General features: G+C 40.2%; 4 protein-coding genes and 1 long non-coding RNA gene across 9 annotated transcripts in view; 2 read left to right on the top strand and 3 right to left on the bottom strand.

Annotated features, from left to right (window-relative positions):
- Nucleotides 1-1,599, bottom strand: part of LOC106749891 (F-box only protein 21-like) — a 4,760-nt gene extending 3,161 nt beyond the window's left edge. Inside the window, exons 1-3 of the mRNA XM_014629806.1 lie at nt 1,100-1,599; nt 649-918; nt 89-536 (exon numbers count right to left, since the gene is read on the bottom strand). Of these exons, the coding sequence (XP_014485292.1) occupies nt 89-536; nt 649-918; nt 1,100-1,260 (879 nt within the window). The 5' untranslated portion in view covers nt 1,261-1,599. The remainder of the gene's footprint in view (nt 1-88; nt 537-648; nt 919-1,099) is intronic.
- Nucleotides 1,600-2,096: 497 nt separating this feature from the next.
- LOC106749855 lies at nt 2,097-4,625 on the bottom strand. Its single transcript, XM_014629716.1, has 8 exons — nt 4,199-4,625; nt 3,995-4,099; nt 3,726-3,839; nt 3,353-3,609; nt 3,139-3,280; nt 2,875-3,001; nt 2,495-2,550; nt 2,097-2,351 (listed from the first exon to the last, which is right to left on the bottom strand). The coding sequence occupies exons 1-8, from the start codon at nt 4,284-4,286 to the stop codon at nt 2,212-2,214; spliced, it is 1,029 nt and encodes a 342-aa protein (XP_014485202.1). The 5' UTR covers nt 4,287-4,625; the 3' UTR covers nt 2,097-2,211.
- Nucleotides 4,626-5,296: 671 nt separating this feature from the next.
- LOC106749854 (inactive hydroxysteroid dehydrogenase-like protein 1) lies at nt 5,297-8,907 on the bottom strand. Of its 4 annotated transcripts, none has more exons than XM_014629713.1 (5): nt 8,856-8,907; nt 7,546-7,736; nt 7,048-7,284; nt 6,233-6,576; nt 5,297-5,896 (listed from the first exon to the last, which is right to left on the bottom strand). In XM_014629713.1, exons 2-5 carry the CDS (start codon nt 7,700-7,702, stop codon nt 5,681-5,683), a joined length of 954 nt encoding a protein of 317 aa, XP_014485199.1. In that variant the 5' UTR covers nt 7,703-7,736; nt 8,856-8,907; the 3' UTR covers nt 5,297-5,680. The 4 variants fall into 4 exon arrangements, with proteins under 4 accessions (XP_014485199.1, XP_014485198.1, XP_014485200.1 ...); XM_014629712.1 differs by having other exon boundaries at nt 8,569-8,898; XM_014629714.1 differs by having other exon boundaries at nt 8,799-8,898.
- A 3,701-nt stretch (nt 8,908-12,608) lies between these two features.
- Nucleotides 12,609-20,556, top strand: LOC106749889 (carbohydrate sulfotransferase 11-like). 2 transcript variants are annotated; one of them, XM_014629803.1, is made up of 5 exons: nt 12,609-13,052; nt 15,422-15,796; nt 16,932-17,219; nt 17,728-17,963; nt 18,052-20,556. In XM_014629803.1, the coding sequence occupies exons 2-5, from the start codon at nt 15,482-15,484 to the stop codon at nt 18,215-18,217; spliced, it is 1,005 nt and encodes a 334-aa protein (XP_014485289.1). In that variant the 5' UTR covers nt 12,609-13,052; nt 15,422-15,481; the 3' UTR covers nt 18,218-20,556. The 2 variants fall into 2 exon arrangements, with proteins under 2 accessions (XP_014485289.1, XP_014485290.1); XM_014629804.1 differs by lacking the exon at nt 12,609-13,052 and adding an exon at nt 13,070-14,478.
- Nucleotides 20,557-21,764: 1,208 nt separating this feature from the next.
- On the top strand, nt 21,765-24,425 carry LOC106749853. The gene is made up of 3 exons (XR_001374887.1): nt 21,765-22,039; nt 22,371-22,523; nt 23,227-24,425. It is a non-coding gene; the product is annotated as an uncharacterized LOC106749853 (long non-coding RNA).
- The last annotated feature ends 587 nt before the right edge of the window (nt 24,426-25,012 follow it).

The raw sequence follows: 25,012 nt of genomic DNA, 5'->3' as shown, positions 1-25,012 counted from the left end.
TATATATATATATATATATATATATCAAGCATGATAAACATAGCTACATACCAGAATAAAATATTAAAGTATTTACAACCTTACTTACATTATCTATAAAGTTCTTATAACTCGAACTGGTTCGTTCTGAATCGTTAAATACACGGAAACCTAAATTGTGAAACATGACCCTGCAAATGGCTTCTAAAATCTGCTTCGTTTCTGTTTTGTTCCACTGATTGTCATTATTCATATTGGTTTTCCAATAAAAAAGTTGTTCCGTTGATACCAAGAATATCGAATGGTTAGGATATTTTTCTTGAAGGACCTTTAACGCTTGCTGTGCAATATTGTCTAATGACGCTACTATGTATGAATAAGACACATGTTCCTGAGGTTTGCACCATTCTGCCATGAAAGTTGCTGTCCATTCTGAAATCTGCTGCGCAGCAGGCTGACTTGTGAATCTTTGCCACTTCTTTCTTAATTGACATTCCTTCAGGTACATGGAAACCTTCTGGGCATAATACTTATGCCTTAAGTTAGTATGTCTATCCCTAAAACATATATATTTATATATATGGATAAGCTATGTGATAAAATTGCATGGATAAGTACGCGATAAAATTGCATGGATTTGTGTAACAGCAATAGTTTATTAGATCTTACCATTCATTACCTCGAAGAATTTCATTTACCTCATCCTCAAGGTAATAATATTCCAAAGGATATGTATCTCCGTCTTCCATACAGAAGACGCGCTTGAAATTCAACATGTCTTTAAAACTCAAGTCTCCCTTGTAGTAACTTCGGTCATATAACCTCGAAAAGTAATTCAGTAATTTCTGCCTACACTTAAGTCGTTCTTTTATTTCCTTTTTGATCCTTCTATGTCCGTCACACCAATGTTGATTACAAACTGTTTTTAGAGCAGGCCATCTAAAATTACCAGAATGTTTCGTGCAACTTTCAAAAATGAAATACAGAATGTAGAAATGTATTTTTTATCATATATAAAATACTCTGCGACTGTTACACAATAAACGACTTTTGGTCGCTAAAAGTCGCCTAATATATAAAATATTCTGGATTATTGTTAGTATAAATGCATATGTGATACCTCTGGAAAAACTTGCACCTCCATAGGGCGTTGTTTTTGTTAATCGTCGTGTAGAATAACTTGCAGGTTAAACTAAAGTTCGCAACATCTTTTATGCTGATGTTCTCGTTCTCCAGAATCAGACAAATCACGTCGTCCGGCAAGCGTGTTACGTTGGCCATCGCGAGGAAAGTTGTACAGAACAAGAAATCATATGATTAACGATAAATAACAGTAAATCCGTCTACCGAGCGTTCCACAAAGGAAATGCGCACAACCTACCGGAAGCAACTTTCCTACACTGATCGCACAGCTGTTGCATGATCGGTCTGTTCTTTTTAGCTCGACTGACTTCGTACTGGTTCAAGAAATTTACATATATCTTTAGTCCGTTTTTTTCTGCTGAATTACTAACTACAATAATTCGAAAATATTTGTCCCGGCTTCCGAGTTATCGCCGTGTCCTTCATGGATTTGTTTCCGACCTTTCGTGAATATGTCACAGTTCGCTTCTTCACAGTGAGGTGCGACTAACCAAGACTAATGCCAGTATTCATAGTCGGACTTCATATTTAAGGTTTCCTTAATTTCATCTTTAGATACTGTACGGCTCATTTTAGTGGCTACAAAGCAATCTAAAGATGAATTTAAGGAGGACTAAAATATAAAGTCCGACTATGAATACGAACACAGGGATGAGCAATGTTTATCGATTAATCTAAATAACCGACCATTTTTCTCGTAATATATATAAATTTTATAATTATTGACCATTTTGTTTGAAAAATACAATGCTATCGAGTTCATAATTTATGATATAATATTCAAAATATATATATAAGTCCTAGGTACGAATCCAAATTTCACTTTTAAGTAAAAAAATGTTCTGATAACCCAAGTATGTATATGATCCCAACTGGACACGTTGTACCTTTGTATTGATAAAAAAAAAAAATCTTACATTAACGTTACTTAACAAATTTGGCACATGATAAAACTAGGAAAAATATGTAAATAGCTTGAAATATATTCTTAAAATTACAGAGAAATCGTTTCTTTTAGCAATTAAATAATTATCACAAATTTATCATAATCATATGATATAATTATAGTAACAAAACTTTATCATGCTATTACTTGGAAAGCATTCGTTCTAAAACATTGAGTAATTTATCCTGACGAGCCATTGCTTCTTCATGCATCTTGCTGCGTTTAATAGTACTTTCTTCTATGGCAGCAATTAGTTTTTCCATTGTAGAAAATTGTCTTGGACCTGCGATTACATACATATTGTAATACAAATGTAATATCTCAATTTTTCCGTGAAAATCATATTTATTGTACTTAAAAAAATGAAATAATACCATATATAATTACACTATATTATATTAAAAGTATATTAGTTTAAATACTTACGCTTGAGAGGCAATTCATTGTTGCATGAGGACGCTTTAATTCTGTCATCATCAATACTATTTAGGAAATATAATTGTTATTAAATTAACCACAATTTTTAACATAACACTTCTTCATAAATAACATTTAAATAACACAATTACCTATAGTCTTATTTAGACAAATTGTTACTTTGTAAACGTACAATTTTTAAATATAATTAATTTTTGAAACCTTGAGAAGAATTTCGTTCGATGTTCATTTAGTATACGACATAATTAGAAACAATGTACAAATAACAATATATTTTTGGAGTTATAAAAAATTGTTCTTTTCGGTATCGAATAATTACTACAAAACTATCTGAATATATAATTAAGTTATGCAAGTCAAATCATTACTTGGTATGTATCTTCTCTAAAATGTCAAGTAATTTATCTTGACGTATCATTGCTTCTTTGTGCATTCTACTGCGCTCGCTGCTACTTTCCCCTACAATAGCCATTATTTTCTCCAACTGTTTTAAACCTGTAATCGCAACATACATTGTAATACACAGAATCTTGTTTTTTTATATATATAAATCATAATACATGTAGATTATATTTAAAGATGAGAGAAAACACAATTATACTGTATTATACTAAAAGTACTATGACACCTACGTTTAGAAGGTACCTCAGGTTTAGATGAACCAGTTTTTTCCACATTAACACTGTGCTCAGATAACGATGAAGTTGAAATATTATTGCTTGTTGCCGAAGTTGGAGATACCCATGGCCTTTTCTGGTACATTTCATCCATAATCTACAATATAACAACATTCTAATTAGAGTAAAAATATATATTATATAAAATAGGTTCATTTTTTGTACTTACATCAAAATATCGCCATCTTCGATTAGTGAAGGCATGTTTTCCATTATAATCCTTTGTACTTTTATACGTATTCCTTAAACCAGACATTTTACTCTTGCATTGTATATCAGTGACGATATAACCCTTTTCATTTAATTCAGAAGCAATCATATTCCAAAATTTTTTCATTGATATTTTACCCGACACAATTAAATGTTCTTTTTCCTTGTATATTTCAAGAAACACAAGAATCGCCTCGTGTGACCAACGAAAACCATCTGCAAAGTGACATATCGCCTGTTTACTTTTAATGTTAATTACAGTGTTTATTTTAATTTATATTACCACGTTTACAAGGTAAAGTCTTTTTCTAAAAGAGTATAACGCATCATACCTTTCTCTGTAGAATCATCTGTAGTTGTCTGCGATTTCTCTGTAGAATCATCTATAGTTATCTGTGATTTTTTTCCGGTGGCAATAGAAGTCTCATCATCATCATGTAAAAGTACTATCAATAAATATAAAACATATATATATATAATTAATAATGAATATAAGAAGTTGATTCATATACATAGCTGCATATAACAAGATAAACAATATACACGAATTATAAATATTAACTTGTAGTAACAACACCACTCGCTATAGATGAATCATTACCTGTTTCTGGAGAACCTGGTTTGGGACTTGAACTGGATGTCTTAATCTTTTTCTCGGTAAGTGTTGTTAAGGAATTTTGCAAAAGTTGTGTCGCAAACGATGAATCTGTTCAAAAATATAAGATATAGGAGTTAGAAATTCTTTTTTCTTCACTTCACAAATTAAAAAACATATATTTATTGATATAGGTTATGTTGTTCTTACCTTGATTAGCCTTTACAGCATCTTCCTCGGATACTTCTAATGTGTACACAATTTTCGTATCAACGTCAAATAACTTGAGATTGGGCATGACTTTTGAATAAAATTTTATTTAAAATTTAACCTTTTTCAGATCACAGAGTACGGTCCACTTGATGATATGAACATTTCGAAGCGATTACAGTGTTCCAGTTGTATTAATCTTTCGTAGAGATCCAGTTGTATTAACAGCTGTATTCCGCAAACAATTGGAGTTTAAGGATGACTTTCACCGAACTCAAATTAAACTAATCAATGAATAACAAGAATTGTCAGAACCAACTTCCAGCTCTGTAATTCTTGTCATACGACAGTCAAATCAAGAAGTTAATTTCTGCTTGAGCAAAATACAAACAGGTAATGGCGTTTTCACCGACTCGACCCTACTCGGACAGCGTTCCGATAATCGCTACAGTACTGCAAACTATAGTATACGTAACATGAACTATATAGCGTTTTCGATTCGTTGATTCATCCAGTGCATTTCTAGAAATGCACCAATCAGAAGATAGTACGATAACACCGAGTTGAACGAATTAGCAAATTGAAAACGCCGTTAGGCTGCGTTCGGAAACCTCACCCAAGTGCGTGCGTGGAGTTTCGCGCCGGACTCAGGAACGTTCGGGTGATACCAAAGTGACGACGGTAGAGTGTCGTCCGGAAACTCAACTGGTTGCGTCCCGGGAGAAAAATTTTCCACTTTGAAATTTCGGTAACGCGATAAAATTTTTTTCTATCTATTGCCGCGAGCTGCTCACCGGTAGTGAGACAAGGACTGACAGAGAACGATTGTCAGTCTTTGTCTGTGTCAGTTCACTCGTAAACATAGCACGGAAAAGAATCCAACAATCTTATACACTACCTATTATTCATAGAGAAGATTCGTCGATATTGTGGTTTCCTAATTTACTTACACCACGCTCTGTTTTCACAACACTGATTTGCACGTATCGCAACCTAACAGATGCACAAAAAGGCAGAAAGAGATCTAAATTAAAAATAATTATATCAGAAAGCCAAAAAGAGACTAAAACTTTGGCATATTTTTAATATTATATTTTTAATAGGAACCAAATACATAGGTGTCAAATGTTGCTCGATTTTTGGCATTAATTTCTTTACATTTTATGTTAACAAGTTTTGTCCTATTTTTGCTGGCAATCTGCCAGCAAACTAAAATCTAATATAATAGATTTTTTCTACCAAATCTAATATCACTTTGTTAATAAAAATTTGATTTGATACTTTTAGTTGAGTGGGAGTAATGTGACATTAATATTGTAATTTCTCACAACAACCTAAATGTTACATATAACATGCAATGCTATTCTATTTACATAGTTAAGTGAGAAATTTTAACATTGATGTATAATCTTACTGTTACTCGATATTTCATTACGTTATTTACTATGTTATTTACTATATTAATCGCAATTATCACAGACATTACAATTTTTCCATTTTTTTCAATTTAAAGTAATCTCGTCTGAGGACGTGGGCGATTAAATTGCTCATTTTCAATCTAATCCACAAAGGAGCTACTACAATGAGACATTTCTGGATACTATGAGCCCAATATCCGGTACTGTTGTCTACTTTTCCGAGAGTGGCGACGGCGTTCCTCGCATAAGTCGTAGCATCAGGCACAAAAAGACTCGAAATCTGCATTTTTAAGTGAAATATGAATATTAGTTACTGGTATACTTATTAACATTAACTTTCTTAATTGTAGATGCAAAACTGTAAATCATTTACATTCGGATAGCGGAATAAACATATAAGATTAACGAACGATTCATTAGCCACGGGGCCAATAGAGTCGAAAAACACTTTCTTCCCGAGAATTTGTTTGCAATTAAGACATTGATTGAGAAAAAAATCGCAAAGCTTTCGACATGAATTAATATTTAAATTTTAACTTCTGCTGTATTATCTTATTCCGCGTAACGCACAAGAATCTAAGAGAGAAAGTGAGATGCAGCGGTTGTATGTACGCACTTTGAATCTATGACTGTATTCGTTCATTTTGGTAGTAACGAAAAACGGCGACAAATGTTGCACGGTTATGCCGAATCTGGAATATTCCATCCTAATCGACTCGGAGAAATTTTTCATGTACGTCTTCGAGGCGGAATATACTGCTATTAACGGTATGGGCGTCATCTCCGATGCTGAAGAGACGTTGACGATCGCGCCTCGTCCTCGCTGTTGCATTTGTCCGACGATCATTCGCGTCATTAACGTGGTCGCACCCACGTTTATATTGATGATGTCCCACAGGAGCTGCTCGGGCGCTTCTCCGAGGTACATAGGATAATCGTACATTTTGCCCACGTTGTTAACTTTGCAATGGAAGGAAGATGATTCAGATTAGAACTCAGAATTCTTGAGGAAATTCGGACAATTCGAACGAATCTCGAACTTAAACGTGAAATGCAGCGGTGTGTCGCGAAAAGAACGAACTGAAGCTACCTGTTTTTACCCGAAACAAGAACGTTTTATCGTCGCATCTTCTTTAATTCTCTATTCTTTAATTAATAACTCAAAAATTTGTGCCTTATTTGTAAAACAGTAGACTTTTTTATCCAAAATGGCCTATTCTATAAGTAGGAGATATTTGGGCTAGTTGGCTACAGAAGTAAGTGAAACAATTTAGATTTAAATAAATACAAGGACCCATAGAATAAGTATTTTAATTTTTTCGATATTTTTTTCTCGATTTCTCTAGGATTGATCGAACGAATCGTAACATTATTATAGAATCATAATTGCGGAGGATATCAGAAAAAAACAAGAATCGGACGTTTAATTACCTAATATGCCGACAGATATATTTTGTAGTTGAAGTTGAATTTTTTCGTAGATATCCTTCCCTTTGCTGAAATCCGCTACTATAATCTTCACCTCGATATGCGGGTTTATCTGCAGAATTTCACTCCTCGTGTTATCTAGTTTCTCGATATTTCTGCTGATTAGAATCAGATTCATGTCCCTCCTTGCTAATTCTATCGCATACGCTTTCCCAATGCCGTCAGTCGAGCCGGTAACAACTATATCAATATTTTTGATCCTCTTGTTTATTTTATTAATATTTATTTGTTTAGTATATCGTGCTATACGTATTTTTTTCGTTTCTCTGTCTGGTGTCAAACAAGACGACCGTAGCGAGGTCTACTAAAGTCATGTGAGAAGTCATGTGAGATTGAGCGTTATCAGACAGGAGAGAATAAAGTTTATCGACAGTTTATAAAAAACGATATCAAAAGAGAGGAAAAAAATAAACGTTGTTAAATATCTTATTGTGCGCTTACTCGCCCATTCACCGTACTCCTTTCGAAAGTCAATCTGCTTCCCGTCAATCATCGGTGTGAAAATCTCCCAAAGGATGCGTAGGACATTGCCTATGGATTCCGAGAGGAGCCATAAAGCGATTAGACCAACTAACAGCCAGAACACTATTTGCAACATCTTGCTTTGTTTCTTGCAATCTCGTCACGATCACCTTTAATTCGAAGAACAAAGTTGTCGTACGTAAGTTATCGTACATAAGTAGCGCTTATATTGCCTTCCGTGTTGCTCAATTATTACGCTTGATGTTAAATTTTTATGGAAAATGGTAAACAGAGAGAATCGACAATCATTAGTTGAACGAATAAAGTAGACTGGATAAATAAGATATTAACAGTGCTGGAAGACAATGAATAAGTAAGATGATAACAATACTGGATGACAATGAATTTTTTGCGAGAGATCGGCAAAATATTCAATGCGATTCTATTCAACGTAACTTAGCGTAGACTTTCGACGGACTAAGATCGAAGACTGAGATCAAAATCAAGTTATCAATCAGCTTAGATAACGATAAATTAAAGTCGAGCCTCGCAATAAAAACAATTATATATATTCGAAGCTATTCTTAGCCATTCGGTTAGTGTGCAATAAACATCAATAAGTTGGAAAAGTCACATGAATATTCAAATTGTGCATTTCGAATTGGCGCCGCGTCTTTCAAGAATTTTTATTCGACGTTTCATGAACAGTTCGCTTCTTCAGAGTGAGAGTCAAAACCTGAAACTGTTTCGATCCTCACCCCGTGAAGTATTTACGAAACGTCGGATACAAATTCTCGAAAGACGCGGCGCCAACTCGGAAGATACATCGAATGTTCATCCGCGAAAGCTTAAATTTTCACATCACACGAACCAACGAACGGGGCACGTACGTTAATTACTTTCAGTGGGAACCAGATTTCTCACTCTCTCATTTGCGATTCGTGATGCTCTCTAATTAATCTCCGAAAGAAGCACTATTGCCGGTTGTTTTTTCATACTTACGACCTCAGAGTGCGACGCGTCACTGATAGCGGCGTATATGTCGTGGAGCGTGCCGGCAAATTTTGATAATTTTACTACCGTAAAATATTCACTGCGAAAAACGTCGCGAAATGCACCGGGTAGAATTTGAGTCCCCCGCGCGTGAAAGTTTTCTTGGGCAATCGCGCGTCAGATATTTCGGTGCACGCGGTTGCAAAAGTACGCATGCACATACGATAATATGTACGTACGTGTATGCGTGTGTACGTGCACTTTGGCTAAATCCGAGTGACTGTGTCCGCACTTACGCAAATTCCCCGGCCACACTCGAGGGAGATGCTCGAAGAACGAAGGCCGAAGCGAGACTAAGCGGCATTTCGTTCGCGCGATTGCCTATAAGGCCAACGAGAAGTCTATGCCTTACACTTTCTCTATATGTCCGTCGAACGATCTCGCGATTGCATGAGGCGATTTTTTTTCCCAGTCAGGACCATCGTAAGTATTTTGCGCAGGATCCTCCACCTCTTTGTTCTCTCCGTTTTCTACTTCCTCCCTACGGCCATTGATCGGTCTTGTTGGCGTTGCCTAAACTTTGGCAAAACTACTCGCGGGCATGAAAGAGGCCGCATGCGGATTTGCATAAAAGCGGAATTTACGCAAAATTGTCTTTCGTTTGTGTACTTGTTGCGTGAGGAAATGTAGAAGCGAAATGTTCCTCTTGGAATATTTGACACTCTTCTTTGAGTTCCGTTAGGACAGTGTTTCGAGTCTCATTGGAAAAAATATGTTGCAAAAAGTGATAGATCGAAATTAAAGAGGGAAAATCTAATTCAAGAGCAGCTGAGTGAATTTTCAGGTAAATCTCAATATGTGTTAGTAATTTATTTAAAGTAATAAACTTATATAACATGTTATTCTCTAGACTCAAGTTTTTCTCAAGGTGAAGTTTTCTTTGCATGAAGTTTTCTATGCGTTTCCTTTCGCGCTGTTTTGCGCGGTAAAGTAATTATAAGTTCTTATTAATTATATCATCCAGAAATATCGAGTGTACAGACTATCCGGGATGGAGGAGCGGATTCAGTCACGAGGAAAATCGAGTTTCCTCGGACTCACGAGGAATTGAGCAGAAAATCGCCTGTTTTCTGCGTACCCCGAACTAAACGCCGAACTTTAGACACGCTCGAAAATTTTGAAGCACCCCGCTGACGTCCTACTGACTTTTTCTATTTATAAAGTATACGCAGCATAAATTTACTTATTTAAATATAATTTATATCGTTTATTTAAATTCAAATCTTATTTATTTAAATTTAAGGCAATTTAAAGAATCGACGTTTGTCACCGAAGGTGAATTTTATCCGTTGTTGCAACAATTTCGGTATTTATCGCTCGCTCGCGATTTATTAATTCACAATCTGGGCCCGCAGTCAGCGTTCTGTAAGCGTGCAACGTCGTAACTAACTCGGCTATTTAATTTGCTACTTCTCGTAAAACGACTCGTCCGTTCGGGTTTCTCGCTGTATATGTTGCCGCGTTGCAATATAATAGTTGCATAGTAGCATAATTTCGCGCACCAACATCGAAACCGGAAAGGTCCTTCAGACGCGATCGCCGCGCGCGTGCCTTACATCACGAGCAATTTCACTAATCATTCTTTCGCAGCTTCTACGTTCACTCTCGAAGGACCAAGGCTGAACGTTGACACCTCATTGGCTAATAACAAAGATCATTGGCTTACACGAGCGTCAGCATACATTTCCGCCCGAGGAACCTTTGATTTCGAATATTGGCCCAATCGCGCTTTACATTGATTTGTAATTCATTCGACGATTGAGCGATCTCATGTCTCGTGGTTGAAACGAGTCCGATTCTGATTGTAATTAGATATCCGCGTTTATCCAGGTATATGGGTAGGACTGATGAAAGCATCCCAAAAAATTGATGTCGGCATGTAATATATGCACTGACTGGTAAACGGTGGCCTTGATGATATGTAAATTGTTAGTGTTTCATAACTGCACAAGTACTCTCGTAAAAATCCATATGTACGTCAGAAGAAAAACAAAAAACTTATATGGTATTATTAGACAAAGTAGATAATACTACTAATAATAGCTGACTTGTATATATTTAAGGCTATCCGTTTTGTCGTTGTCAAGAATTGGCTGCTGCAGATAAAATGTATTCGCTGTACGAAGTAAGCCTATCGGCTGAAACTGAAAGTGCGCACTAGAGTATTGCTAATAGCATGAGTAGGCAAAATCCTAAATATCTTATCGTATCACAGGAATTTTATTTTTGATTAAAACACTGATTAAAAACGTTATTTGTTTTGACGGAAAATATTTCTCGCTGTGGCGTTTAAGCTCAGAGTTCGGTTGGTTAATCAAATTTCGACAGGAACACTATTAACAGTCAAATAAATAACTGTTCAATCATCAATGCAAGAAGTTTTTTGTTGGGCAAATTGTTGGTCTTTTTATATTTAGAAAATATTTAGGTTGGCAATTGTTGCGGCCTTACCTTGCATAATTAATGAAATATTATTCGTGAAATAATGAAGACACGAAGAAGAAGATTAAGTAATATACCTAAATCATCATAATAAAGAGAAATTCTTTTTTCCTAAAATCGAATTACGTCACGAAAGTTACATCATGTTCAAAGATGCACTCGTTGATAAAATGGTGTCCTTTCTCAAAAGTCCTTTCTTAAAAGTGAAAGATATGCGCGCTTTTACAGAGGAGTAAAAAGAGTGAAAGTCTTTAATGGTGGATTGCGAATTGCGCAACGAAAAAATGCCGGTATTTACATACTCTGCGAAATACGAGCCGACTGTTTTAACTCTGATAATAGTAATAACAATAACAAAACAACAGCAGCAATAACAACGACGGTGTTAAATTTTTGGACGCTGAGACTGAATATAAAATATGAATATGTCTGATAGTACTTGATAAAAATACATAATGCATATTTATATTGGAAGCTGCCAGAGTGCAGCGGTAACTTTACTCAAATGATATAACCGCCTTGTTCAAGTGCCATTTCGAATTCATAAACGAGTTATGTCTGTAAAAAAATTCGTGAGATCGAATAGTTTAAGATAGTTGATGCGTAAACCTATTTTCCTTAGGTATTTCTTCGAACTTGAACAGCACGTTAATCGAAACAAACAGTACAATGTCCAAAGTTTCAAAGACGTCTGGTCTTAAAATTATGATAAGATTAATAAAAGAAAGACCGTACTGAAGCTAAAATAACTGAAGTCAAAATTAACACTATTAACGACTACCGATGTCAAAATAGAAGTAATCGGAGAGTTAATTAATATGAATATTTATCATGTGTACATTAAGAAAATTATATCCTCCGATAGTGAGAATAAGCTTTATATGTTTCAAGCTTCTTTCGTCAATAACTTCTTAATAGATAACGAGCGACGATTGAAACTTTTCGAAGATTACTCAGGAGAGTGTAACCTATGAGGTATGTCAAGATTATAGAGGTGACTGGCATTACCTGTTGACCGGTATCCATTCTCCCCTAATGCATTTTTCTATCAAACAACATGGTTTACCGACCGGAAACACCAACAACTTCATTCAAACAAAACGATATTTGCCATTGAATTGTATTGTTCGTATTAAACGATACCATTGTTCATATTAAACACAAGTCGAGCAAATGTGTATACAACATCCCGAGAAACTTTTTCCTGTTACCCTAATTCAAAAGATCGACCGCTGGTCGATATCGAAAATCGGCCGTCGATAACGCCGTCGCTGACGCGAGCCGATCGATTACGTTGTACGATACAACATCGCGCGGCCTTTGGAATCTTTCAAATATACGCGAGGAAGGAGCAAACACACACGGTTCCCCGTGAGTGGGGAATCCGCGTGCTCGAACCCTCCGCGCGCAAAGGAAGAGGACGGTGCAAACAGGCCGAACGAAAAGTAAACGAGGACGAGCGAGAGAAGGCGCGCGCAGCGCCTCTTCATTCCACACACCGACACGTTCCTGAGGGCCTTCCAGGCGACCTCAGGCGATCGTCGGTCGCCACGAATCGGCGCGCTTGACCATTCGCCGTGTTCTCCTTACGGTGTACGATAGCCGGTGCACTTCGGACGCGTCGCGCCGACGCGTTTGTCCAGAGAATTCCGTCCTTTTCTGTTTGCGCCTGAAGTTTCTGCGAGAACAGGCTGCTAAAGAAAGCAAGTGCCCTTTGGTGAAGACTTTGGTAGGCTGTCGCAGGGCCGTCTCTCTCTCTCTCTCTCGCTTCGAACGCGACTTCGGACGCGGAATCTCCGCCGGTGAAGGTCTTTACAAAGTTTCGGGGAACACCGCCGCGCCCGTCATGCGTCCCGCAAACGTCGCTCGCTCCGTCCTCGAGGATCTGTCTTTTTCGTTCGATCGTTCGTCCACCTTGTGGCATCAAGTGATGGATTAACCCTTTGAATGCGGAGCACTTGGAAGTCGAGGACGGGACACTCCGGGCTGTCGTAAGTCAATCGGTGAAGAATGCCGCTCGTGGCAAAATCGGAAATCGATCAAAGCGCAAATGCAATCTTATTTCGAGTTTAATTGAGCTATACATATATAATTTATTCAGAATTATTAGATTTAATATTTAAGTCGTCGATAAGTGTACTTTCGCGAGGCGGTAGAATTTCGTTGGCAGAGTGACGTCACGTATACGGCGGCCGTCGAAATATCGGAGGAGGGAACTTTTGAGATTGAAATCTCCTGATTCGTAAGAAATTCGAAAACAGTCAAATCCGAAATCAAATGTGAATCTTGAATCTTGTAATTCCTATCGGTGCTTTCTTGAATTGAAATCTCATTTATCACCGTGATTGAAAATAACGTAAAAAAAAAGAAATGAACACGAGTACCGGTCGCAACTGTTGCGATAATAACTATTGTCTGTGACGAGAGTCGAAGAGATTTGTCGGACGCGTATGTACGCGTCGCGCAGTTCACACCAATGACACTTATCGAACGCATACATGCGTCCGTACCATTCGAAAGTACTCAAAAGATTGAGCAAGTCTCCGACTGACGTCGGTGTTTTCGATGTCCACGACGATGACGAAGATGGTTTCATGACGACGCATTCCTTCACGTAATTTGTGAGATAATAATAATCGCGAGAGAGTGTGAAGGACACGGTTGATAATCGATCACGGTTAATTGTCTCTCATGCATTATAATTTCGTATATGATGATCTCACTTAGAGTGACTCGCGTTATTGAGGGTATCACACATATACCGTCGCGGAAGCGGACTTCCTATATATCTCTCGGGTATATTAATAAATCACGCCCGGTTCCCCTCTCATCGGAATTCCACTGAATCTTTGCCTTTCTCTTTGTTAACGCTAACGTTCGCGTTAATTAATTCGAATTGCGTCAGTCAATTGTATTTTACCTGTCTAATGTGATCCTGATTCAAGATTCTATTGTGTGCTGTGTTACTATTGTTCGGGGTCGGATGAATTTTCTTTCTAACCAAGTTAAAAGTCACTTGCTTATACAAACTAAAACTGATGAAAAGTTAATATACTAAATTAACTTATTAAGATTAAAATTTAATTAATTATGCAAAGCGTATAAATTTGATAGTGATTCAAGTAAAAAATTATCTCCGAGTATATAAGTGATCATATACATATTAAGTATCGTATTCGCTATACTGGGTAGCGCGTTCGAAATTACGGAGATACGAACAAAATTTTCGCGAAACGGCAGCAGCATGATAAGAAGCGCTCTCTAACGTGGCGTATATCTCGTTGTTGGTCACCATTCGCGTTGATTGTTTAGCACATTCCTCGCTGATTATTCTTCGTTACGTCTTCAATCTGTCACTTGATATCAGCAAGTCCGCGCGAGTTGTTGACGATCACGTGGCTAGCCGAGGCGTTCTTCGTGAGTATCGAGAGTCGATTCATCCGACGAAAATATTACGATGACGTGTTTCTTCGGCACGATGCCGGTGAAATTGCAAACCGTTCAGCAGCGCAAACAACGCACGGATTTTTGTTAAACAAGTGTAACATACTAATAGCATAATTTACTAGACTTGTATATTTCGTAACTAGACAACCTAGCATCGTCGATTGCCACTGTGAATTTCGCGGAGAGCCGTTGCGGTGATCCAAAAATCAATTTACTTTACATTTACCGCGCTTCCCGTCCGGACCAGCTTCCGCAATCTCGGCGAAGAACGAGACATTTGGCTACATTGTGTAGTACGCGGCCGCGTACCTGCGTATTACTTGCGCTGTGACCGTAACATTGGCCTAGAAAGTCACGCCGCAGCTCGCTCTTTATTGTTCGTGTCGCCGGGGGGAGAGAGGGGATAACGCAATAAATAATAGTAGCGAATCGTGGAGAAACGGAGTCCGAACGATGAAACGGCCGCTCCATTAACGGCCGATGACTGGTTATATCGCTAGAGACACATGTGCGAGAGGTACGCGCATATGTTCCCGTGCTGGCAATGATTATGATCGTGCCACTTTGCAACGCGATAGCCGGCCGGTAGTGTGCAACGACCAGCCACGAAAACCGGCTTCGGAAGACTGCTATTAAGGGGTGAACGTTGACTCGCTAATATTTGCTTCCTCGCTAAGTATGCTAAGTAAATCAGGTTTTCGTGTCCGCGCCGATACAACCTGCGACCATTCACTACGCACGTGTAAACGCTAACGAATCGAGTAAACGTCGTTTTTACGCGCCCGCGCTTACTCGCGCGCGGAATTATACGAAATCTCAACGCCTCGTCGGTAGCGACTTATTCCCGGAAAATTCTCGCTAATTCTCGCCAATTCCTACTAATCCGCGCTTCTCACTGGCTTTCTCATCGCAGAATCAATCGTCCGCACGATATTTCGCAAGGAGGTGGTTCGATGCTCGCGGCGGACAAACGATGGCAGGATGTCGAGTGTGGAGGATAATTTTATCGATCGTTGTAATATGGAGAGCGACCGCATACGGCGCGGACACTGTGCTAATTCCGCCGAACGAAGGACCCAAGGAGCCGTTCGAGCCGAACAAATACATCTACTCGTGGACAGGGCCGAACGCGTTGGCCAGATCGGCCTTGGTGGAGCGACAGGAGAGGTTGCAGTATAATTGCGAACTGGAAAGTAAAGACGCCGATATCGGTGCTTTAACTCCGGAATCGTTCAGAAATATTCTCGTGGACGACATACACGAATTGCTTTACTGCTACGTCCCGAAGGTGCCCAATTTGTTTTTATTGCCTCGCCTTATACATTATTTCAACAGCTCTCAATTGTCGATTGATTCAAACTATGTAGCTGTGTGACTCTGAAGGATAACATTTTATAATTATTACAATTATTATGTAAGACATTCTCAATCGTTCATACGCCCGAATAAATTCACTCAAATGCATCTTTCATTTCGAATAGATTCTCCCCAACTTCAGAATGTATAATAATATATAGCGTAATATATTACACTTGATAACGCTGGATCGTTGACTGGGCGCGAAAAGAGTGCACTGTTTTCGTATTGCTGTTTATTATCATTGACCTTATCGGTTTCAATCAATTAAGATAAGGTGCGCGATCAGCTGGCGGAGAACGTCTGGCGTGGAAGAAAAAGCGTCTCTCCTGACCTCGCAGCGCCAAGTAAATGATTCGTTGTTGCCCATTGAATATGTAATTATTAACCTTTTCGCGGCGAACAGCGCCTTTAGGCGCTCAGCTATAGATGCTCATTCTCAGCGAACAGCGCCGTTCGGCGCTCAGGCAAATTTACCCGCGGTGAACGAACAGCGCCAGATGGCGCCCATCCGGAGCCGCTCTCTTCGTACGAAGGCGCTGTTCGTTTGTTATCAACAACTGCCATTAATGTCCATTAAGTTGTTTTTGACGTGCTAGCAGCATACGCTTCTTGTGCAAAGGTTTTTTTTACATAGTCAAATATTATATACACACTGCGTTCGGAACGACTCGCGTATTTGGTCCGCGCGGTCGATCTGGCATCGGCTGTTTAGAGCGCAACTCTTTCCAGAACACTCCGCCGCGAAAGGGTTAAAATGCGTATGCAAAACTATAGTTTAATACTAAAATACTAAATATAGTGAAGAATATAATACATATTAATCAATAAACGCGTGCTAAATATATTAAAATTTATTATTCGCGCTGAGAGAAACGAGACGTAACGAGTAACGTATAGAGTAGAGATCGACGTATAGAGTAACGAGACGTTCGTTCGAATAAAACCTCGTTTGAACTTAAGATTTATTCGCACTTTTAATTCATCGTCAAGAGCAAAAGAGTGGTTCGCCTTGAGTCCGATTCTTCACAACAAACAATGAGCCGAAGCAATTTTCGTCGTTTCAGGTGGCCTGCACGAATTGGAAGCGCGTGCTGATGATCGCAATGGGGAAATTGGCCGCTAACGATCCTTTAGACATACCGGCCGACCTAGCTCATTCTCCAGGCACCTTTCAGAGATTGAGCAATTACACGCTGCCCGAAATAGAGAAGAAACTCGCGATGTACGATAAGTTGATCGTCGTGCGGCACCCTTTGGAAAGGCTTTTGTCGGCTTATCGAAACAAGCTGGAAGCCAAGCACGAAAAAAGCGCGAGATACTTCCAGAGCCGTTTCGGCAAGAAAATCATCAAGGTAGGAATCACTTTCCTCACACGATACGCCGATGATAGCTTGAGCTTTTCGAGTCGCTTAAGGGGTTCCTGAAATCGTCCTATTTTATCGGACTCCAGGATTCCTTTAAGAGGGGACACATCACTTGTGTGTCTAATGTGTGTGTAAGGATACGTAATACATGTACAAAATAATCTAATTTCAGTGCTTTTATTTTATTTTTTTAATAATTCCCTACAAGTGTCATGAGAATGTCAGTTTTAGAGTACAATTTCTAATAGAGTCGATCCTCAAACATCAAAAAATAATTATTCGCAAGGAAATATGAGATAATTCTTACAAAATAATCATATATTTTGGTAAAGAAGAGTTGCCAATGTTTGCCTTCATGCACATAAATTTTAATTTCTCCTTCGGGAAGGCTCTAAAAACAAAATGATATATCGATTTTGGAATTTTTCCTCCACATCCGCGCATTCACGTCGCAGCATTCAAAAGTCGTTTAACCGGGCGCTATTCTCGTCCTCAGAAATACAGGCCGAACGCTACCGAGCAGTCGTTAAAAAATGGCGACGACGTGACGTTTCACGAATTCGTCGATTTCATCACCGACAATTCCGAAAACGGCACGCGGAACGAGCACTGGAGGCCGATATACGAACTGTGCCAGCCCTGTGTAGTTAATTACAATCTCGTGAGTAAGTACGAGAGCCTGGTCGAGGATGCCACGGAGGTCCTCGAGCGGATTGGCGTCACGTCTGTGAGGTGAGCGTCAATGACCGAGCAATAATTCGCGGACGTCAGGATTTGCGTAACGTTTCGCACCGAAACATAAATTCCTGCGGTTTTCCAGCTTTCCGGGTAGGCCGCCGAGCAGCGAGCCGACGTCGAGAAAATTGGAAAGGTATTACTCCACTCTTAGCTACAAGCAGCTTCGTAAGCTGGCGGATCTGTACAAATTAGACTTGAGGTTGTTCGACTACTCGCTGGAGGATGTGCTGGGATTCTCCTTGGCCTGAGTTGTCTATTAATATTTTGCGGGACAAACGCATGCGTACCATGCTGGATGGAGATCAACGGGACGAAAACAACAAGCACGAGGCGAAACGAACGGCAAAGAGCTCGTGCTCGTTCCCCCGAATTACGATGAGAGTTATTCTGCGCTTTCTTGGAGGAGAAAGATCCATGTTCGTCTCTCCGATTGTGTCGATCGCACGACCCTCTGGTAATCTGCAAATGTCTCGAGATCGATCGACTAATGTTCCAACGATCGAAGAGCGAAGTTTCCAGGATTTCGAGCCCCGAGGAGGATCTGTGAATCTTGAGATTTTTTTTCTCTCTTCTTAGGTACGGAATTATTATTGCTCTTCGCAAATAGAATGTCCCGGATACTCGGGAACGACAGACAATGACAGATGATGAAATGTAGAAGACGATAGATTATTAACGACGAACTTTTGTTCTGTCCAAACGAAGTCTTATGTGTACTACCTCGTATCGTATAATATCGTATTGTATCGAGATCTTCTTTCAATCCTTCGTGGTCTGAGGTGTCTCTGAGGTTTCTTCTCCAGCCGATCTGTAAAATTCCACCAACTTCGTGACAAATATCGTGTAGCTCGTATTTACGTAAATATTTTAGTATTTGTTTCGTTATAATCTCCTATTGATTTCAGTATCTGAATCACACAACAGTGTATATTTAAAGTGGTACATTTATATCATGTTATATTAATGCAATACACCGAGAAAAAAGTGATAGAATCAACAGAATTTTGCTTAAACAGGCAACATTTTTTCAAGTACAATGTCTACTGAACAAATTATACAAATTATGCAATTGCTGTAATGAATTATTAATTAATTCAACGATTGTGACTTGCTCAACTATATCAACGTAACATATTGTCGCGCCGAGGTGTAATTTGTTCAGTGGACACAATAATTTTTTAAACGAAGGTGATCGTCAATTTGATCGGTTCAACCGTTTTGTTTCAATGTACATTTCAATACCAAAAATTGGTTTACAGGATCGGCTGGAGCGAAACGCAATATCGGCGTAGGTTGACCGTAAAGAGTTGATCGACAAGACGATTTTCACATTACGGCCACGATAAGATCATTAAATTAGTTAATTTTATCAACATGAAGAAGCAATCAAAACTAACACGTATGTATAGCAAGATGTACAAATATTTTTATGGAGCGGCGCTGAGAATACGCGATCGAAATACGAAATGTTCGGCAACCCGCGGAGTACGAATTGCGCGTGTCTATAATTTTTCAATTGTCGTCCTTTTACACACATACACACATAATGCCACACGTTGGATTTGTCTCGAATAATCGTTGCGCACGCTCGTGCGACATTTTTAATCGTCGTGTTTCAATTCACGCGGATGCGTGCTCGTGGCATATATGTCGGTACCGTTTATTTTTAAAATTACGGTGTTTTATACAGCAGAGCTTCGTGCCAAGAACTTAATGGTATTAAAGCGAATAAAAGAGCTTGTTTTGTTCGTGCCAAGAAAAAAGTCGCCGTCGGCCTCTGACGAGAGCCTAGTCTCGCGTTAAGTCGCGTAAAATATACGTCGCAACTTTTATATCGGCAATTTCTTTTTCTTTTATATGTATATATAAAAAGACGAAGCGCCGAAGTCAGGATATTCTCTATTTATACGCGTACTTCGGCACGGTGTCCTCGGTTAATCAGTGACAAAAATTTCGCCTCGCCATTTACGTAACGCGAACCGGGGTGTCGTATCGTGTGCCGAAGTTATGCGCTCTTCGTGTGTTGCCATACTTGCATTTACATGTATAATTATGCGTAGACATAGATGGGTATTATGTGCGTAAAAATAGCGTCTGTCTTGTATTCTTCTAAGGGAAGTCCGTCGAAATTCGAAGTGGTGGACATGCAATATCTCAAAAAGAAATAAAAAGAGAAATGTACTGAAATTGGAAAAAATGGGATAGTTTCCCGAAAAATCATTCTCTTCATTAAAATTCTTTTACTATGGCGCATAGTTATAGTATTATAGTTATAAATATCAAATATTTTTCTCTTAGTGAACGTTGAGACTTTCTGATTACAATTGTATATTTTCGGTATTTCGGGGAAAATTGTTTTTCGGGAGATTTCGTCTTGGTATTTCGATTTTTCAGGGAATCCCACGTATCGAATTTCGACATTTTTCTTCCTCGGAGGCATTGCGTGTCCGCACCGTCGAAGCTGCACAGTTACCAAGCGACCAATCGCTCGTCACAACAATGCGCGCGTCCACTGTGGAAAGAATTGTCAAGGACGCGATGCGTCTTGCATTTATTCAGCAATAAATTGTAACGATGATATCGTGAATGTCGATTGTCAATTGTGCCCGTTCTTATTCGATCGGTCTAACTTACAAATTAATCACGATTCGCGTTCGACGAGATCGAGGCGGATGAACGGCGAGCCTGATAGAAAGTTATAATTATTTTCGGTGCCAAATATACCCACTTTTTGATTTTAGTCACAAAAGTAGTTAGGAGAACCATTTATTAAATGTCATTATAGTGTCAGCGATAATAACTTTACGTACATGTCGCTACTACTATAAAACATGGTTGGCACTGAAAATAATGATAATTTCCTATCGGTGTGGCGATTTTTCGTCGCCGACACGCTCCGCAGATTTCAATCTAAGTTTAAACCCGTTGCCGTTGATTAACGATATTTTCCCGCTGAAAGCGCGGCCGTGGAATCGTGGCGTTACTTCGAGCTAGTGCGCGCGCTAGATCTTCACGAGAAAGACACGCGTTATGTAACGTCAGCTGGAGGTTCAGGTCGGCCGTCGGTCTGTATATTGTCCATCGAGATTGATGTTTGGCTAACGAGTTAAATTTAGACGGAAGCTCGAAAATGACGGACGGCCCTCTATATTGGCACAAACATTCAGCTAACGAAAGAGAGAGAGAGAGAGAGTGAAAGCCTCGATTCGCGCCGCTCGTCAAGCTTCGCTCGTGCAACTTCTCGAATAATTATACCCTTCGACGTCGACGTGCATCGGTATCTGGAGGTTCCGCCAATCTTACTTCTTTTCATATTTTTGGCTTTCGCGGGTTTTGTGAGGAAAGCCCGGAAATTTCGGGTCGTTCCTCTCTGAGGAAGCGAACCGAAACGTCCACGGAATGCCGTCCGGGAGCAAATCCACGAAGGACGCCGCGCTAACTCAAGCCAAATTGAGCTTGCTTTTTCATTCTTCTTCTTCCTCCTCTTCTCCTCGATCCCGAAGAAGCGATCTCGCGCGATCGTCGCGGCAATTCACCCCGCCCCGAGTCGTTCGGATTTAGCGGCGTTTCTATCAAGGAAGTTCACCGGCGAAACTTCCATAATGCCTTAATATAAACCCAAGGTAGCGGAACTCGTTGCTCGTTCCGAGTCCCACCATCAACGAGGTGGTGGGATTTCGTCTTCTACCAATCCCGGGGCCAGAAGGTGCCGGACGGGCGCCGTCGCACGGCGCGATTGACTAGGTGGGGCTGCCGGTGATGCGATTCCTGGAGGAATTCTCGGGATCACCTGGGGGTCCGAGCGCGGATCTTGCGTAGCGCGCCACTAGTCTGCGATCGCACGCAAAGTGGCGTGGCCACGCACACGTTTGCCGAAGTTTCGAGCGTGATTTTGGGGAATTCGCAGGGAGAAAAGCGGAGAAGCCATACCTATCACCGGGTGTCCTCGTAATACATAAATTAACATTCGTTGCATTTCTCAATTCGAACGCTCGACAAAGTCACTGCGATAGAAAGACTGGGTCCTATCGCCTATCGCCGTTAGTTCGCGTTTAATAACTCGATCATTTGTGAGTATAGTCGCCGTACTTCCTCGAGTGAGGATCGATTGATCGATCACTTGCGATCGGCGATAGCATCGATCGGCAGAAAAGCACGTAACACGGAAAACCCGAATTTGGGAAATTTAATCGAGATTTAAGGGGAAACTCACTTGTCGATTGATCTTAACCCGCAAATTCATTTATTATCCGCGAGGAGGGTGAGCGCACAAGCGTTTGTCGAGCTAGCAGGGAACGATCGATCGACTTTTGAGCTGTGAGGAATGAAAGCGAAAAGCGATAATCGGAGGGGGGGGGGGTAGTGCGTTCAGTGAATAATGCATTTCACCTGTAACAACAGAGTGTGCCGCCCGTACCAGCCAGAAGATGCCACAACCGGCCCACGAAACGAAGAACATTCTGATGACGTACTTGATACTCATTCTCCTACTAATCTCGCTCTGGTTACTATACTCGGGGATGTTTTATTAAGCACGATACATTCCTCATCATGGTAAGTGTCAGTCGCGTACATTGAGAAAAACAAAGATCTTAGAAATGAAAAATATTTGCACGATGGAATAGACTTACATCGATGTACATATTTTTACACGGAAGTTTTTTCAAATGAAGAAACATACATTTTCATAAATCTGTGGCTTTTCTTGAGAGAACAATTGTTTATTCTATCTGAATCAAAGAACTGTATAGTCTCGGTCTAGAAAACGGCCAGGCATTTATGACTCATTGTCTATACTGGTGAATATTTCCAAACCTTGATTTTTATCCACGAGATGATATCGACTTGCACCGAGCCGGGCCCGGATTTTTCGCGTTTTCCACCACGCGATCTTGGAAGAGCGTATTTTAAGTAAAACTCGTGTTTCTAAGATTCTAAGAGCTCTTATTTGGAATCCGCGGGGACAGAAAAATAGTTGTTGCTATGGTCATTGAGTTAGATCGAACACTTAACTTCAGCCTTCCTGTTTACCATCGTTCGTTTTAGTCCTTGATCTTTCCAAATCTCTATGTCACCGTACCGATAAATCGCCGTCGATAATCACCATCGTTTTTATCGACGATACGAGTCGGTCGGTCGCTGAATTCACGATGATAATATTAAACAGACTTGCCATTTATTAATCAACTCGGGGGCATGAATTCTCTCGCGTTGTTTCGACACGACGGCATTTTAAATGTGATACGTCGTATTTTAGGGCTGAAGAACAATGAGAACACGTGTCGCAGGGCAGATGCATGCGGAGGACTCAGGATTGCTATGGACACACCTCATTCGAAGCCCACCGGCTCTCTCTCTCTCTCTTTCTCTCTCTCTCTCTCTCTCTCTCGCGCCATCATTTGTTCTCGTACTACGTTCTACAATATATTTAGGTGCCTTGAAGATAATCGCGCGCAAATCGCTTTCTCATTGTTCCGCAATCGATCGATCGGGACCGTTTCCGCCATCGGTTTTTCCATCGTTTTCCTCGAAAGTTCAGAAAGATTCCGGGGGCGGAAACGTGGCGGGAGTTAGGAAGGAGCAGCAGCGAGGGGATGAAGCGCGAAAATTTCCTCACACCCTCGTCGCTTGATCGACTTCTCCGAACGCTCCGTCGCGGAAATCGGCTTCCTCATTGAAAATAATTCTCGAATTACATTACGCTAATTATATTGTCTTAGACGAGAAGAAACGCTGCGGCGACGGCGGCAGTCGGACACGAAATGATGTATTTATTGTGTCCGCCGATTTGCAAACGCGTGTCGTCGTCGTCATCGTCAACGGAATCTGTCCTCGTTCGAAATCGTCGATCGTCAATAAATAACGTCTAAGATCAGCTCCGAAAGCGTGGCGCGCTCGTCGTATCGCGGGTCGCTGTTTTATTTTCTCCTCTCTCTCTCTCTCTCTCTCTCGATCATATTTTATTATTGTATTGTATCGCACACATGAAGAAAAATAATTCTGCTGATAATTTTGCGGCGAAACCATCGTTGTTACCGCGTTACCGTTGGGACCGTAGCGAGAAAATTTAGCCGGCAAATTGGCGAATTATTTGTAACTGGAGGAAAAAAACAGTCTCGTCGCCAGGATAGAAAGAAGAAAATCTGCTAAGATTCGAATTTGTCCTTAGGATACGTTGACTTGGAACGAAATAGCGCTTTCCCGCGTTTACTGATTTCTATCTTACAGCAAAATAATTCGCATATTCAGCAAAACGATGGCAGTGAGCGGCGAATCGGTATTCTTAAGGAGTCGTCTCGCCGTTCACGCAGTATCCTGACAGGATCTCGCTACGACAAATTCACGTCGGAAATTTGCCGCGCCGGCGAATTATTTTTCCCTCGCGGATTTGCTCGCAGGCTAAATCTCTCTTCGATGATAGCGCAGACGACGAAATAAATCTCTCTTCGTTCGGAAGGTCGACTGAAGTTTATTTCGCCGATAACTTATCGCCGCTCCGGAAATAGTTCGTCGTTACGTAGTCGGTGGTATGGGAGGGGGTCGTTATTCGCGCTTACGCTGTGAATTCTGCGAGATGTTCTCGAAAAGGGCGCGAGATTGCGAGGTAAAGGAAGAGAGGAAAAGAATAAGGAAATGCGCGGCTACCGCCGTGTGCGCGTATGTGCAACAAGTGTAGAGATATCTACCGTCGGCGGTGGAAGAGAAACGATGCGATGACGATGATGTGTTCGCCATGTGTGGGCGTTTCTCCAAAAATAGGTTCGGCGCCTCCAGCTCTCATGAAGTTTCGGACGCGGGCGTTGCGGATATAGAGAACTAAAATCGGTATTTTCGACAGCCGCCACGAAAATAACCGGATAACGTGATTAGCATGCACTTCAATAGCCCGCCGGCAATTAGCCGTTAACGAAAAGCTTTCAGCGGCTTTTACGTAATTCGAGATTCCTGCGAAACTCATCGGCTCCGGCGCAAGTATCGAATTACTCGCTTATTTTATATATATATATATACATATATATATATATATATATATATATATATAT

This window comes from Dinoponera quadriceps, unplaced genomic scaffold, assembly GCF_001313825.1.
Source record: "Dinoponera quadriceps isolate SergipeBrazil2010 unplaced genomic scaffold, ASM131382v1 scaffold3290, whole genome shotgun sequence".
NCBI classification, from domain to species: domain Eukaryota; kingdom Metazoa; phylum Arthropoda; class Insecta; order Hymenoptera; family Formicidae; genus Dinoponera; species Dinoponera quadriceps.
The sequence above is the reverse complement of the archived record's forward strand: the minus strand, read 5'-3'. Positions and strand labels throughout refer to the sequence as shown.